This window comes from Rosa chinensis, chromosome 1 (genome assembly GCF_002994745.2).
Source record: "Rosa chinensis cultivar Old Blush chromosome 1, RchiOBHm-V2, whole genome shotgun sequence".
Lineage (NCBI taxonomy): Eukaryota > Viridiplantae > Streptophyta > Magnoliopsida > Rosales > Rosaceae > Rosa > Rosa chinensis.
Window position 1 is genome coordinate 24,115,311 of NC_037088.1, and position 16,656 is coordinate 24,131,966.

A 16,656-nucleotide genomic window follows, 5' to 3' on the forward strand; every position below is an offset into this window, starting at 1 on the left:
GCTATAGCAATTAAAGTTCGTATTGATGTAATTCTTGTCACCGGCGAATAAGTGTCGAAAAAATCTACACCTTCTTTTTGATGATACTCTTTAGCTACTATACGAGCTTTGTATTTTTCTATGGTACCATCAGGTCTCGTCTTTCTTTTAAAAATCCATTTACGGCCTATTGGTTTATGTCCCGGAGGTAAATCAACCAATGTCCAAGTATTATTTTGTATAATGGATTCTACTTCACTTTGAATAGCCTGTTTCCAATAAGGTGCTTCCGATGATTCCATGGCAGCCTTATATGTTTGAGGTTCTCCTTCAAGATTAAAGGTCATAAATTCGGGTCCGAACTCTTTAGCAATCTTTCCACGTTTACTTCTCCTTGGTTCTAGAATTTCTTCTTGAACAGTAGAAGTATCATTTTCACCCATTTCAGTACTTTTGTTTAACTCACTTTGAGGCAACGTATCTTCATACGTTCTTTTCCTTGGATTAGTCCTATCCTTGTAAGGAAAATTATCCTCAAAGAATTCTGCTTCAACAGATTCTATGATTGTGTTTATGCTTATATCAGAAATATCAGATTTGTAAACCAAAAATCTATAGGCAACACTATTATTGGCAGGGCCAATATATATGCAATCTATTGTTTTTTGTCTAAGTTTAGTTCTTTTTGGAAATGGAACTTGAACTTTAGCAAGACAACCCCACACTTTCATAGTTTTATAAGTAGGCAATCTTCCTTTCCATAGTTCATAAGGAGATTGATCACTTAGTTTATGAGGAATCCTATTTAATATCATATTTGCAGTTAGCAAAGCCTCTCCCCACAGATTATGTGGTGCTTCCGAACTAATTAACATTGAATTTATCATATTCTTCAAAGTTCTATTCTTTCGTTCGGCAACTCCATTTTGTTGTGGAGTATATGGAGCTGTCAACACAATGCCATGAGAGGAACAAAATTCTGCAAAGTCTTTGGATTCATATTCTCCACCTCTATCAGACCTTAGAATTTTTATTCTTTTCTCAAGTTGATTCTCAACTTCAGCTTTATATGTTTTGAACATATTTAAAGCCTCATCTTTGCTATGTATCAAATATACATAACAATATTTACTGCAATCATCTATGAATGATATATAATAGTTCTTTCCTCCACGAGTTGGAATTGATTTAAAATCACACAAATCACTATGGATTAAACCAAGTACTTCATTGGATTTCTCTACAGATTTGTGAGAGTTACCTGCATATTTTGATTCAATACAGATTTCACACTTAGTCATATTATTCATTGAACACTTTGGCAGCATGCCTAAATTTACCATTCTTTGTAAAGAACGAAAATTAACATGGCCTAATCTAGAATGCCATAAGGAAGAGGACTCAACCATGTACATAGAAGGAACGCTAGTGCCTGCATTATTATTATTAATAGCAGCAACCATAGTAGGTACAACATTTAGTTTAAAGAGCCCTTCACTAAGGTAACCCTTTCCTACATACACCCCACCCTTGGTGAGTACAAATTTGTCAGATTCGAACACTAGTTTGAATCCCTTGTTGCTTAGAACAGGACCAGACACTAGGTTCTTACATATTTCAGGCACATGAAGTACATTAGTAAGTACAAGTTCTTTTCCACAAGTGAATTTCAGAATCACCTTCCCTTTACCTTCAACTTTGGCAGTTGTGGCATTCCCCATGAACAAAGGTTCGCCTTCCTTGATTGGCTGGTATGAAGTGAATATCTCCCTTGCAGAGCATATGTGCATTGAAGCACCGGTATCAATCCACCAATCAGTTGAATTAGTTACCAGATTTGCTGCATAAACCACTCCAATGAATTGATTTTCAGTTTCAGCAAGGTTTGCTTAGTTGTTGGAATTTCCAGAACCACCACCTCCTTGATCTTTCTTGAAGTGGCACTCTTTTGCTCTATGCCCTGGTTTGCCACACACCCAACATCCACCAGTTTGTGGCTTTTTGAAGGCTTTGGTCTTTCGTGGGGCGAGTGGCTTCTTTGCAACAGCAAGAGTTGGTTTGGCAGCAGCATTCTTGCCTTTGTTTTTCTGAAACTTGGCCTTTGATGGACTTCCTCCAATCATGTTTGCGTTTGGCTCCATAGCATCAGCCCTTTCATTCTTCCGGTGATCCTCTTCAACACGAAGTTTCAGAACCAATTGCTCAAAATTCATGTCCTCAGTTAGATGTTTCAGAGAAACCTTGAAATCTTTCCATGAAGGAGGTAACTTTTCAATAACATAACCAACAAGAAAATTCGAGTTCAGTCCCATACCTTCATCATCTAACTCATGAACAATGACTTGGAGTTCCTCCACTTGCTTGACAACAGATTTGGCATCAACCATCTTGTAATTCAGAAACTTGCCAATGACAAACTTCTTTGAACAAGCAACTTCAGTCTTATACTTGTTGTCCAATGAATCCCACAATTCCTTTGCTATTTTGAATGATGAATAAATATCGTACAAGGAATCGTCTAAGGCATTGAGGATGTAATTCCTGCACAGAAACTCATTACTTGCCCAGGACTCTATAGCCCTTTGATTTTCGGCCTTTTGAGCATCAGTTGGAACATCATCTCCTTCTCCTTCCGGTAAAGCCTTGGGAGCCTCAGTTGTGAGAACATTGCCACATGAAGAGTTGTCAAGTAGAACAACATCTTCTGTTGCCAGCGTTTGAAATCAGAGCCCTTGAATTTCTCAGGTTTCTCCACATGATTCTTCATGGTAGATACCGATTGATCCATTTCGAAGAATTTCTGTCTTAGATTGTTAGAACCAATCAGTATATACGAACAGTGACAGTATATATAATCTAAATATAGAACACAAATTGAATATATAATAACAAGTAATCAATTGAAATCAAATAACTTTAATTCGAAATTGAATTCACTAACTTGATCAGATAGAGGCCTGCAGTGCAGTGACCTAAGACAGAAATTCGCCCCTACTTGTGCTGTAGTTTCGGACGTCTATCTAGAGGATACAACTATCTGGTACAAGTTCTTGTGCAAGAACTTGACCTTGACGAATTCTACTTTATGTTTCTCAGAATAACTTTTGGAGGAGGAAGAAGAAGATTGATCAATGACGACCGAAGGTCGTCCTTATATAGAAGCCAAGACAAGGAGTTACGTCGGTTGCGTCGGCAGTTGTTTAACGTTGTTTGATTCCATCCGTTGCAACTGTTCGATTTTATCCGAAATTGAACAGTAAAGTAAAAAATAAAATCATATTTAGTCAAACCGAGCCCAAGAGCCGCAAGGCCCAAAGGCCATCTTTGACTTATATATATATATATATATATATATATATATATATATATATATATATATATTCATCTTCCTATGGGAAGCCCAATAGGAAAGCCCACCGAAGCTTACATCTTGTACTTGTTGCCCATTTAATTCTTTACATGGGTGTGTCCTTAAAAAGGGTATGATCCTTCAAAATTTCTTCCATGTGGGACTAGAGTCCCACAAGTTCCAACAAACTCGTTCATCACTATTCATTCATGACCGAGAAGACGATTTTGCCCTCATTTGAATTTTTTTACGGCTCTGCCACTGAGCTATTTTTTTCCTCTCTATTCCTAGAGCTGTCAATTCCAACACAATCTGATAACACGACTATAAATCTGCACCAAATAAAGCGGGTTGAACCCGCACGATTAAAAAGTGGGTCGACCACGGGTCAACCCGTTATGACCCATTTAATAAATAGGTCGGCCGCGGGTCAACCTGCCAACAAGAAGTGAACCCGTATAACCCGATTATGCTATACTTCTTGAAATTTTAGACATTGGGAGTATTTGATCCTAAGATTGGACAATTTGAAATATTTTGCTTATCATTATTGGATTTAATTATTTATAAATTATATATAATTATTTATATACTTTGTCTTATAGAGTTTTTAGTGAATTTAATCAATTTATGCATTTTTTTAGTTCAATTGGTCGCAGTGTTAACTCTTAAATGAGACATTTTGTCCAACATGACACGATCTATTTATTAAATGAGTTAAGCGGGTTGGAAACGGATAATCCGTTTAATAAATAGGTTGGGTTTGAGTTTAAATTTTCGACACGATTATTAAATAGGTTGAATTTGGGTTTGTCTCATATGACACGAAAAATATCTTAACCCCGCGTCCTATTGACAGCCTCCCTTCTGCCTCCCAGTCCGAGTGTTTTGCTCTCTTTTCTTCCTTTTGCCTCCTAAACCGCCTCCTTCACTCCCTCAGACAACTACCTCCTCAACTGCGGCTCTTCAATCTCACATGAACCCGTCGTAATCAGGAAGAAGGCAACCCACGCCGCCGCCAAGAAGGACGAGAAAGCTGTCAACGCTGCTCGCCGTGCCGGTGCCGAGATCGAAACTGTCGAGAAAGGTCTATCTTCTTCCCCTCTTTTTTTTTTTTTTGTTTCTTGGTCTTGATTTATTGTTTTTCACTATTTCGGAAGCTAAAGTATGGATGAAATCCTGGAAATTATTATCTAAAAACACCTCAAATCAAACAAGGTAATAGGGAAGAAGCCATCCAATTTCTCTCTCAAATCTTCTGCATATTTTATTGAACCCATTTTTATTTTTATTTTTTTCTGTTTAGTATTTCTCTGATTTTTGGTGTCTATTATTTGTATTTTTATAAGAAGTAGCAATGGGGTCTGTTTTTTCTATCTGGGTCCTTTTGATTCAGGTTTTAAGGGCATCTTTATTGGGTTTTGGGCATCTGGGTATTCACCTCCAAGTTAAAGTTGAAATCTTTATTGGGATTACAGTAGCTTTGTTTAGGATTTTGAATTGAAATGGCTCGATTGGTTCTGCCATGCAAGAGTTCGGCTTTTGTGAGGACCAGTCTTCTGGGTTTGATCTCATCTGCTCCTGTGATTACCCAGGAATAATCTATTAAAAGGTTGCAAGTCAGCTTCTTTTTCTTCTCTTGAGAGTTATTTACTTTCAGTCTGTGAAAGTAAATAAATGTGATTATTATTCTGTGTGTGAAAGGTTTGAACTTATAAGTAGTGCCGCTATTGTGTTTGAGATGCTAAAGTGAACTCTCAAATAAGACTGGAGCATAGGACCTACCTAGATTCAGAAGAGCCTCTTCACCCAACTAAACAACCCTTAATAGACTAAGGGCCTTCCCTTACCCAGCAATGATCCTATCTCTAAATCCCCATTATTAACGTTTCATTTAATCTTTTATTTTCCAGTTTGTATTCTTGATTAAAGAAAGTAATCTGTTCTTCTGCTTAAAAAAAAAATAAAAAAATAAAAAACCAGCTTTTAGATGAATTTATTTGAAAATAGGGGTCAACTAATCATCAGCTTGATGGAAAAAAGAGTTTTTTTTTTTTGAACAAAGAAAATGCATTAAACAACCAAAAGAAGTACAAGCAGTGCTAGCAAACAGAGAAAAACAGCAGACCCCACCAAAACTAAGGTGAGTCAGATACAGCATCCTTACAAAGTAACATAGATAAGAAGGAAGGTGGGTGTGAAACCCAGTCAGCTGGACACATCCTTCTGCGTGCTAAACAGGCCAAATAGTCTGCAACCTGGTTAGCCTTCCTGCTGGACCAACTCCAGCTATAAGAAGGGAGAGCAACAGTTCTATCTCGAATATGTTCTATCAGAGGCACCACTGTCCAGTCTGATGATGGCAAAGAATTCTTAATAAGATGAACAAGTTGAAGAGAATCGGATTCGAACTCGAAGGAACCCGCCAGACAATGTTGAGGAAGAAGCTTGTGAGCAAGAAAAACACCGGAGCAAAGGGCCAAAGCTTCTGCATATAGGGGGGAAGGGGCTGTCGTAGAGAAGTGAGTACCTCCGACAACTTGTCCCTTACAATTACGAGCAACGACCGCCACACCCACATCCAAAGAGGTCCAAGATGCATCACAATTAATCTTGATGTGGTGTGGTCGAGGTAGTGACCATTTTGGTTTAGGAGGGGGTCTGATATTCTTCAAATCTTTTCCATGCAACGAGTCCTTCTTCTCTGCAACCAAAATATACTCTGAGGAAGCATCAAAGGCTGTTGCAGCCACCAAAACAGTATTTGGAACAACATGATTAAATAAACAGTGGCATCGGTGTTTCCAAATATGCCATAACAAAAAACTCATGTGAGTGAAAAGCTCTTGCTGCACTTTTTTTGAAGTTGATGGAGGAAAGGAGAAATGAAGAAACCACTTATCAAAAGTGGTAAGTTGTTGAAGCTGAGGACGATACCCCATTGTATGACGCATCCAAACCCTCTGCACCCAAGAACACTCAAAGAGAATGTGCTCTAGTGTTTCTGGAACAGCATCACAGAAAGGACATAGTGGATCAGTAGAGAGATGACGCCTAAACAGGTTAGCTCTAGTTGCCAAGATATTGGACAAACCTTTCCACATAAAATTCTTGATTTTAGGAAGAGTTTGGAGAGACCAGAGCTTCTTCCAAATAGAGTTATCAGGAATATGTGAATGGTGGGAGTGAGGCACAATAGCTTGCATAGAGGAGTTATGAACAACATGATAACCTGATCGCACTGTATAAGAACCAGATTTGTTTAGGGGCCAAACCAGTGTATCTTGGACAGCTGCATTAACCAAAGGAATTGCCTGAATTGCCCTCTTTTGAGTACCTGAGAGCTGATCCGCAATGCTTGTGAAATCCCAGGACAGTGAAGACCATCTAATAAGGGAAGAGACTGAGAGGGAAAGGTCCGATGTTGGTGAGGGGTGAATGCAGAAGCTTGGCAGTCCTGGTATCCAATTAGAAATGAAAAGCATGACAATATTGAAATGAAAAGCATACTATCACTGTCATATGACTAACTGCATTCTCAACACTTGATGCAGTCTTCAATCCTGAATATTTATGTAAACAATATAATTATAAAACTAACATTAAACTTGCATTTCAGAGTGGCAGAGCTTTGCCTCGTGTTCCAGGGACCATAAGATAAATTAAAATCAGTTTTGCTTTTAGTGTGCTATGCTTTCAGTTTTAAAGATCTATTAACAAGAAAAGAAAAACTAAAATAATTATTATTACTATTACTATTTGCATCACTTTAAAACTTTTACTATTACCATTTGGGTCACTTAAAAACTTTTGTACATTCAATTCAAACTAGGAATCTGTTAAAGGGTTGCAAGTTGTGTGACTCTATTGTGACTATTTCAGTCACCAACAACAAAAGCCCACCTCCAAACTCACCCTCTCCTTACAACACAACAAGAATAGTAGAGGAAGTAAACTGCTTGAAGGTGGTTGTAGGTCATGTGCTATCTCTCTAATTATTCTCGCATCTTTTTGCAGTTTTTGTGCCCGTGAGGCATAAGCTCCTCCACTGGTTGCTGCTTCGGATTGTGAGAGAGTAATTACTCTACTTCGGATAGTTTAGGGTTTAGAGTAGTTTTTTTGTTTTTGTTTTTTTTTGTTTCAAGGACTGAGCTTTGGTCTGATTCTCAATTTCTAATAATGTAAGTAATTTGAATATCTATGTATTTTTTAATGAACTCTGCATTACATGTAAGCAACCTTCATTGCTATTTCAGTAGAATGAAGTCATAATTTAATGGTTATTAGTTGTTCACAACAATAAATTCCGCGGCAAAGTGCGGGCAACCTTTCTAGTATACATAAGAGATCTATAATCGGATAATAGAGATGAATACAAAGTTTTGACAATAAATCAAATTAAAAGAGAAAAAACTATTGTTCATTCTGATTCATATTACGGAAAGGGTTTGTGACCATCAGCCCCAATATTGGGCAATTTTAGCCCACTTACACCAGAAAGAAAAAATTGGTCCCACTAACCCAAACGTGCATGAAAAAGACCATTTTACCTACTAACCCACCAAACCCATTAAGGCGGTTTCGTTTCCACCATTTTTCAGTTTCAAAAAAACTTCCTCTCATCATTTTGCTCTCGCTCTCGCTCTCGATTCTGGGTTGAGACTCTAGGTTTCCGAATCTCACTCTCGATTCTCAGTTCCTCCACCAACTCTGCTATCTAGACCAACTCCGGTGGCAGTTCAACATTCTCCGGCGTCGGTATTGTAGAAAGTGAGTGAAAATCTCTTTTCCGTTTCAGATTCTTTACCTTTCTGTGAGATTGAACTTGTTCATAGCCTAGGTTTGGTTAATCGAGTGGGTAAATGAGAAGAATAGGATTTTCATGTTTCAAATCTGTTACAAATTCATGTTTATTGAATGTTTTATGTTAACCGGAGAACAAAAATTGCAAAATATGAAAATGGACATGTATTGTTAGATAAGTGCAGGTTAATAGACCCTTACTGCCCCAATAGACGTCTATTGGGGGTCATTAAGCACAGATGTGTATAGCAGGGCAATAGACGTCTATTGCCCCAAAACATAAGCTTTTGTTGGGGCAGTAGACGTCTATTGGTCCACAACAGAATCCTCTATTGGGGAACAATACATGTCTATTGGACCCCAATAGAGGCTTCTGTTGTGGGCCAATAGATGTCTATTGCCCCAACATAAGCTTCTGTTTTGGGGCAATAGATGTCTATTGGGGCAGTAGATGTCTTTTATCCCAAAAAACAAGCCTCTATTGTGGGCCAATTGACGTCTATTACCCCAATAGAAGCTTCTGTTTTAGGATCATATATGTCTATTAGGGGCCAATACATGTCTATTGGCCCCCCAATAGAGGATTTTGATTTAGGATAATAGATGTTTAATGGGGTTCAGTAGTTGAACTGTGGATGTGCAATAATGAATTTTTCTTTTTTCCTTTATGAGCAGAATGGCAAGAACCAAACGACCACAAGTCAGTTGCATCTCTGAAGAAAATATGGACAAAACACAAAGCTCACAAGAAAAAAACACTTCGGCAAAGGATGGCAGAGATAAAGTCCAGGAAGTCGTCATGAAGAAAAGAAGAAACTTCTAGTAGTGACGAAGAAGTAGAAGAAGAAGGAGAAGAAACAGAGGAAGAAGAAGAAGAAGAAGTACAAGTAGAAGAAGAAGAAGAAGCACAAGTAAAAGAAGAAGGAGAAGAAGAAGAAGAAGAAGAGGACGACGACAGAGAAGCAACACAAAGGTTTTATATGCAGACAGAAGTCAAAGGAGCCAAAAAAGACAAGAGTCTGATGACGACAAGGACGAACAACCAACGAAAAAGAAGATTAAACGGGAAAAGTCAAGGACAAAAGAGAAACAGCCAAAGAAAGGGGGAACGAAGAAGAAACAAGATACAAAAGAAAAGGCAAAGATCAAGTGCAGGCAACAGAAATGCACTCTAAGTGATTTCTGGAGATTGATTGACACATACAAAGACAAAATTCCAAAAGAGGCTTGGGATATTTTGAACACTACTGTATTTTAGGGGATGATCCGACCATTCTTCGAGAAGAAGCTCACCGAAACTCAGCTACACAAACATGAGGCCGACTTGGAGATTATACTAGAGTACTTTGATGTTAAAAAAGCCAAGTTTGTGTTTGGGGAGACAAAAATGGAAACAACATTAGAAGACATAAATGAATTGTTTGACCTGCCAACAACTGGTATTGAATGGGATCTGAGCAAGAAGGTGCTCAAGGAGGAATGAAAGGCATCTTTGATATTTGACGTCAATATGAGGCACTAAACAGTGTTCAAACCTGAACTAGAAGAGGCACTCACTAAGGAGCTCAAGAAGAAGAAGAAGGCTAATCCCAAGATAATTGCGGCACTGCTTATCATGTACCTCTTCAATGCATTCCTCTTCAGCAGGACATCTACAACCTTAACATGGGACCTCATCAATGGTTGTGAAGACCTAGACAACATAAACAACTTCAATTGGGCAAAGATGGTACTAGATTTTCTGATGGATGGGCTTCAAAGGTACCGAAAAGATCATCCGACAACTCTTTTTGGCTGCCTCCTTCTCATATAGGTAAGTACAACATAAAATTTTTTGGTGTATTGGGGGCAATAGACATCTATTGGTCCCCAATACAAGGTTTAAAATGTCTCTATTGGGTGGCAATAGATGTCTATTGCCCCCCAATACAGGATAATTGGGTGTCTGTTGTTCATTTACTAACAAAAATAGTACTACTACAATAACATGATTTAAGAACATTGAAACCGTGTCCTTAAATACATACAAGGACTCTTTTTAAAGAGTCCTCTATCCAGGTGTCATCATAAGTCCCAAACAAGGACACTGAAAATATGTCATCTTATCTATATGAAGACATAGTTTTTGTGTCCTAAGAGCTTGAGTCGTGGTGTCCTTATATCTATAAGAGGACACCTAAATTGCATCCTCATATTATCTAATATGTGTCCTCTTTTCTATACAAGGACACACAAATTGTGTCCTAAAAACTCTGAAAATTGAGTCCTTAAATCCATAAGAGAACACAAAAAAGAAACTCTCATATGTGTCCTCTTTTCTATTCTAGGACACTCAAATTGTGTCCTCAAAGATTTGAAAATGGAGTCCTTAAATCAATAAGAGGACACAAAAAATACATTCCCATCTGTCCTCTAATCTGTACTAGGACATATATAGGAATGCATTTTGTGTCCTATTTTCTGTACATTCCCATCAAATTTGCATACATATGACACATCAACGAGTCCTTATAATATGAGAACTGATATAGAAAACATCCAATACAAGTAATCTACAAACACCAAAAGCCCATCTCACTAAAGGAGAATAAAGATCCAAAATGTCCTACTCTACTGTTTTGACCAATTTAATTCAAAGTTGCTCCTACACTAAGTAGGCTTCAAATATATATAACTAATTTGATTCATATCAGAAGTAAGAAATCTGCATATACATATGTTGTGCCTCATGGAGCTCCATTCCATGGAAAAAGACGTGCTGCACGATTGTGATTCTTGTTCTTCCTTCTTCCCTTTCCTCCTCACATCACTGTGCCATTGCTTTAGAATGCCAGCCATGTTATCTTCTAGTATCTTAACCTTGAATTGTGAACCCATCTCTGTGTACATATAAACAAGAAGTCAGATATCAACCAAATTTGATCCTCAAATTTCATTTGATGAAAATCAGAAGTTTTTCTGGTCAGAGTAATATGTACAGTTATGACCAACAGTTCAGATATACTTCACCTGTGTTACAAGTGCATACGGAGGAAGAGTAATGTAGCTACAGAGGACTTGGGTGGTCACCCTGAGAAATTAAAAGGGATTTAGGGTCACTAATGCGAACAAGGTGTGCTCAATAATCTATAACATAATTATCATCTTTAAATAACTTTAAAGTGATTAGAATGCAAAGTTTTCGGTGCTCTTACACTAAGAAAACTCTTGTAACAATGATCATAGTGTGCTCGTGGTAGCACAATTTTACTCCGAATTGGGCCTAAGAAAAACCACAAGAAGGATTCTCTGTCATAAGCTATGGAAAATTTTAAATATTGAACTTCACCAAAATCTAGAGGATGGGAAAGAAAAACTTACAGGAACGCAAACAAAGAAGGCAAGCTCAAATGCATTCTACAAGGTCCAAAGCAGCAATGTTAGTAATGTTTTCAAGTTTGGTTCCTAGGACCAGAATGACCTAGAAAAGAAAAGTTAATGACTATCTGGAAACATAGGTATCTATATATGCTCGTCTAAACATATAACAATGTACTTACCAAAAGTGGAACATAGGATAGCCAAAGATAAACGTGCCAACCTGGTTAGAGTTGATGCAAATTCCATGAATTAATATTTATCAATCTTAACACAAACTAAAGGAAATCATCAACAAGAAGCAATAAGAATTCTTACCATACACATCCACCAGCATAAAAATAGCTACTACAAACCACATTGCAAGGCTGGGGAAACAAAAAAGAGGCCACATTAATTTTCCAAACAATAATGATTGGGATGAAAGATGTAAAACTGTGTAACTTTCCATGATAATTACAAAGACACTGCATAAAGAATAAAAACCTTATGCCAACCAATAAACTTTCAATAAACTGTGTAACCTTATTCCATGTAAAACTATGTAACTTTCAATAAACTTTCTTACTGATGTATCAAACCAAAACTTTATAAAATCCAGTCCAGTTACAATTTAGGGTTTGATACATACTTAAATCTATGGTAGTTCAATTGATAAAAACAAAGATAGAAATGCATAAATAAAGACACCTTAGGAATCATGCGCAATTGTCCACACGTCAAAACATTTCGCTTCTTCAACTTCTCCTCTAAAACGTGTCCTATTCCTAGAAGCGTCTTGATGGGAAGTTCATATAAATAATCATGCCCCTAATATAAAAACCATACAATTTAAGTAAGCCAGACTGCACATAATATTCATGATGACAAGCACAACAGTTGCAATAAACTACGTTTCAAAATGCATACCCTTTTGGGAGGAATGTTGCATCGACCATCTGGTTTAGCAGTTCTTGTTGTAAGGCAAGGCATGAGCATATTTCTAGCTATGCCAGCACTTGCAATGCATCCAGTAGTCTCAAAGATCTCTTGTATTATAATTGAGGCTAACATATCCATATCTACCCCTTCCAAGAATGTGACATCTAAAAATGCTTCGTCACAGCTTACTGCCTAAATTCAACAACATGCATATTAACAAAAACACAATTGAAGAAGTAAGTATTAAAAAGATAAATAAAATTGGTTCCAAAAGCGTACTTGTACTTTTCTACAGTGCTTATGTAGAATGTCATAGAACTGATTAGCTACCTGCACAATAGATCATATGACACATAGAAATCCACTAAACTTGCTAAAGTAAGGATATAAGAAACAAAGAAGATAACTAGCAGCAATTTAAAGCACAAGAGAATGATGTCCTCTGATAACCTACCTCCTCATACGCTGCAAAATCATAAGGAAGAATGACAAGGTGTGGACAAAGAGCCTTAGCATCTCTAACAAACATCGCAGCCATCACTCCTGAAAATACACATTAAAAAGACTTTTAACCACACATAACATACCCAGTGGAAACAAAAGAATGATCTATAGAAAAATAAATAAATAAATAAAATAAACTGCAATGAAAAATTGTTACCAAAACAAACCATAATCTCGAGCAGGGTAGTTTGTAGATGAAATTTAGCAGTGCCCTGTGAATTATCAGAATGACATACATCTACAGGCCTATCCTTAAGTTCAGGGTGTTGCCTGATGACCACGGACACAAAAAAAAAGTCCTACAACACATTGACAAGTATTTTAGTAACACAAAAAACATCCAGCTAGTCTAAGATCTTCAGTTTGTACATTCCAAAACCAATCAACTTGACAGTTGAAATGAATCCATCATTAGACAGGGTAAAACATTTTAGCCTCCCTTGCAATTATGGTTTTCATATTAGCATTTTCATATTAGCAACAACTTACTTCTACAAAAACATCAAACAAGAATCATCGAAAACTAACCTCTTAGACATTGGTACACTACAGAGAACTAGCTACTTAATTATTCAAGGGAAAAAAAAAAAGGAGATGGAACCAGCCTTTAAGGCTTTAAGTATCTAATCATCTGCTATTCAAAAGCCTTGGTCTTTTATTTCCTGCAAGCACATATGTAAACGAAAGATGTAATTGCATTTAGCATTGATTCTTAGTTCATTTATATAATCCCAAAAACATAAATTCATTAAGAACAAGTGATACTAACCATGAGCCATGAATCTGAACAAATAGCTATATTCGAAGCAACCACTGATATAACCCTGCCTTGTGCAAGTCCCTAATTAATAAATAATAGGAAGGGATCAGGGAAACTGACCTAGAGATTAACAATTTAGTGCAGCAACTTCCCATAGACCTCCAGAACTCCTGTGAAGGAGAAATTTTACACCAACATAGGAAGAAAGGAGTCTAAGAGCCATAGCGATTCACAACTCAAAAAAAAAAAACAACAACAAATTAACTTTGACTCTGACCAGAAACCAAAACGAAAATAAAAACCTAACCTAAACTACTCCGATTTCAATGAAATTTTATATACATTAAGCTAACACACTAAAGTGGATACTGGTAAATTTTTAGGGATTTTGGAGATCATTTGCTATGCTAATTAATTAAAAGAAAGCAAAGCATAGAAACCTGCGAAAACAGAAACAAAAGAAATAAACAAGAAAACGATTTTAGGGTTTTTGGTTTTGAGAAAACAATCCAAATAAACAAGTTAGAGACAACCTACCCACTCCAAACAATCAATTGGATTATACTAGCCACTTCCAATTCAGCAAAACCTCATCTTTCTTCAGAGTTGGGATCGGAACCTCAACATGCTGCAACAACACATTCAGTCTATTCAATTTATTAAGCAGTGCACATATATTCACTAGTTTAACAACACTCTTTCAACCCAAGACACAAGCAAGACAAAAAAATTAGGAAAAAAAAAAAAAAAGATCGAGTAACCTCCAAATTCTCCTCATAACCTCACCTTCTACTGAAATTTTTCCCAGAACATGTCTCACACCTTACTATGAGTTGAACCCTTGTTATGAGTCGCCGCCTCCTCCACCGAGTCGAATCAGATCGAAGGTGTTTTCAGCTCGAGTTTGTTCTCTTTTTTCTATTACAACTAAAAAAGGGAAATGGAGTGAATGAGTTTCTTCTGGTGGGTTTCAATTGAAGAGGGAAGTGAAATTTGGGGAGGGAAGTGAAATTTGCGGGAGGGAAAACGCCAAGGGCATCGCGTTTTCTTATTTCAATTGGAGACTTGGAGCCGAATTGAATTTTAGGTTTTCTTAGGACACAACATTAATAAAGTTGGTGTGTCGTTGAAACACTCCTGACCCACTAAAAAATTTCAATTACATGCAGAGTGTCCTTATAAATCTTCAAGGACTCCACATAAATTATGTGTCCTTGTTTGGTGTCCTTGTAGCCTATAATTGTAGTGGTAACAGTACTGGTTCTTGGAGAAGACAAAGATCATAAATTGGATTCAAGGAATGGAGAATGAAAAACCGCGATTTGTGAGGTGGTCAATAAAGGAGTTGTTCAACCTGCATAAGCTCCACCAAAATCCAGACCGGCCAAAGGAATTAATAAAAGAAGGGTCGTGGTTAGAACATAACTTCATCAAGTTGTTGGATATGGAAGAGGAGCAGGAAACACCAAGTTTCGCCAACTGGGTAAGTTAGTAGGTACATTGGAACTTTACAAATGGTCTATTGTGGGGCAATAGACCTATATTGGCCCACCAATACACGGTTTATAATGTATCTATTGGGGGCAATAGATATCTATTGCCCCTCAATACAGGTTTGTAAAGTGTTTACTGACCCCTAATAGACGTCTATTGGCCCCAATATTGGTAAAAAAAAATTTACTTTTTTGTTGTTTTATTAGTTGCAGGTTCCGCAAGCAAGTCAGGAAGAGAAAGAAGAGAACATTAGGGTCACTTGGAACATGAGAGTTCCCTAAAGGAGATGAATACAGTGATTGAAGACAAAGGTGACAAAAAGAAAATGGGGGAGAAAATGAAGACTATCTTACAAGCAAATGAAAACTTGGCAAACCATATTAAGGTGCTATGGGAAAAGATTATGGCTGCTGATGACAAGATTTTGTCTATGGAGAAGAAAATGACTGAATTGATGCAAGAAAACAGAGCGCACAAAAATCACATCAGAGCTCTTAACATATTGTTGGCGAAGGCAACTGGGAGGAAACCTGATAAGGAAAGTAGTGATCAGAGAGCTAATCAACTTCATATGGTAGAGGCGTCAACAGAGCAAGAAGATGGAATGGGATATGAATATGATCGAACCTAAGCTGAATCTCAACCTCAAACACCAGTCAATGAAGAACGAAAGGGAGGTGATCCAGTTAATGCAGTTCCTCTAGCTTTCAAGAAACCAAAAGAGGAAATAATTGAGCAAGCAGATGAGGAAGAGATACTAAATGTTGTAGAAGCAGAAAAAATGGATGTAATTGTGTCGACACTTCTTGAAGCAGCTAATTTGGCAGAAATGGCAGAACCAGAGCAGAAAGAAACTGCCTCAAAGATAGAAGACATGAAAGAGAAGAAAGCTAGAAAAGAAATAGCAGTACCATCGGTCCCAATACAGAAGAAAAAGGTTGCCATGCATTCTATCGAGAAGAACGTGAAACAAAACAAGACAAAGGCAATAACTAAGGACAAGGATGAGGATTTTGAGTATGACACTCCGGAGATCTTGAAGACTTATAGAAAGAAAAGAAAGAGTGCTCCATAAGAACAGCCAAAGCAGATAAAGAAAGCCGAACAGAAACTGGCAACAAACCTGCAGAAAGGGAAACAAGTGCAGCAGCCAATTCAAATTAAAGATGTGAATTGCGAGAAGTACACTTGGAAAACCTTAAAGCCTAAAGTCCCAAGACACTACCAGCAATTCTTTGAGATGGTCGATGACAATTCGTAAGTGCATAGCATAACTATTAAAATTTGAATATCAATGGGTTATAGACTCGTAATAACTACACATTTTTCTATTTCTGCAGATATACCTACTGGACAAGTAGAAATGGCATAATAGGGGTAACAAGGAGAAACATGAAGATTATCATCCAAGAGGAATATGTGGATATTAGTGTAGGTTTTAAATTTTTGTTTGTTTTGGCCCCCAATAGGCACATAGTAGCCCCCAATA

General features: G+C 37.3%; 1 protein-coding gene across 10 annotated transcripts; it reads right to left on the minus strand.

Moving 5' to 3' along the window:
• Window positions 1-10,633: 10,633 nt before the first annotated feature.
• LOC112182409 (DNA repair protein REV1) lies at window positions 10,634-14,834 on the minus strand. 10 transcript variants are annotated; one of them, XM_040517119.1, is made up of 14 exons: window positions 14,460-14,826; window positions 14,211-14,301; window positions 13,683-13,754; window positions 13,071-13,575; window positions 12,864-12,952; window positions 12,689-12,739; window positions 12,398-12,601; window positions 12,179-12,298; window positions 11,807-11,856; window positions 11,671-11,711; window positions 11,492-11,591; window positions 11,326-11,393; window positions 11,141-11,201; window positions 10,634-11,010 (listed from the first exon to the last, which is right to left on the minus strand). In XM_040517119.1, the coding sequence occupies exons 4-11, from the start codon at window positions 13,081-13,083 to the stop codon at window positions 11,563-11,565; spliced, it is 597 nt and encodes a 198-aa protein (XP_040373053.1). In that variant the 5' UTR covers window positions 13,084-13,575; window positions 13,683-13,754; window positions 14,211-14,301; window positions 14,460-14,826; the 3' UTR covers window positions 10,634-11,010; window positions 11,141-11,201; window positions 11,326-11,393; window positions 11,492-11,562. The 10 variants fall into 10 exon arrangements, with proteins under 10 accessions (XP_040373053.1, XP_040373063.1, XP_040373043.1 ...); XM_040517129.1 differs by lacking the exon at window positions 13,683-13,754 and adding an exon at window positions 13,794-13,843 and having other exon boundaries at window positions 13,071-13,212; XM_040517109.1 differs by lacking the exon at window positions 13,683-13,754 and adding an exon at window positions 13,794-13,843.
• Between the last annotated feature and the right edge of the window lie 1,822 nt (window positions 14,835-16,656).

Bases quoted from the DNA above. Each gene is read 5' to 3' on its own strand.
- LOC112182409 (XM_040517119.1), bottom strand. The intron at 12,602-12,688 runs GTACGCTTTTGG...TGTTGAATTTAG, and splicing joins AGCACTGTAGAAAAGTACAA to GCAGTAAGCTGTGACGAAGC. The intron at 11,592-11,670 runs GTAAGTACATTG...TTTCTTTTCTAG, and splicing joins TATCCTATGTTCCACTTTTG to GTCATTCTGGTCCTAGGAAC.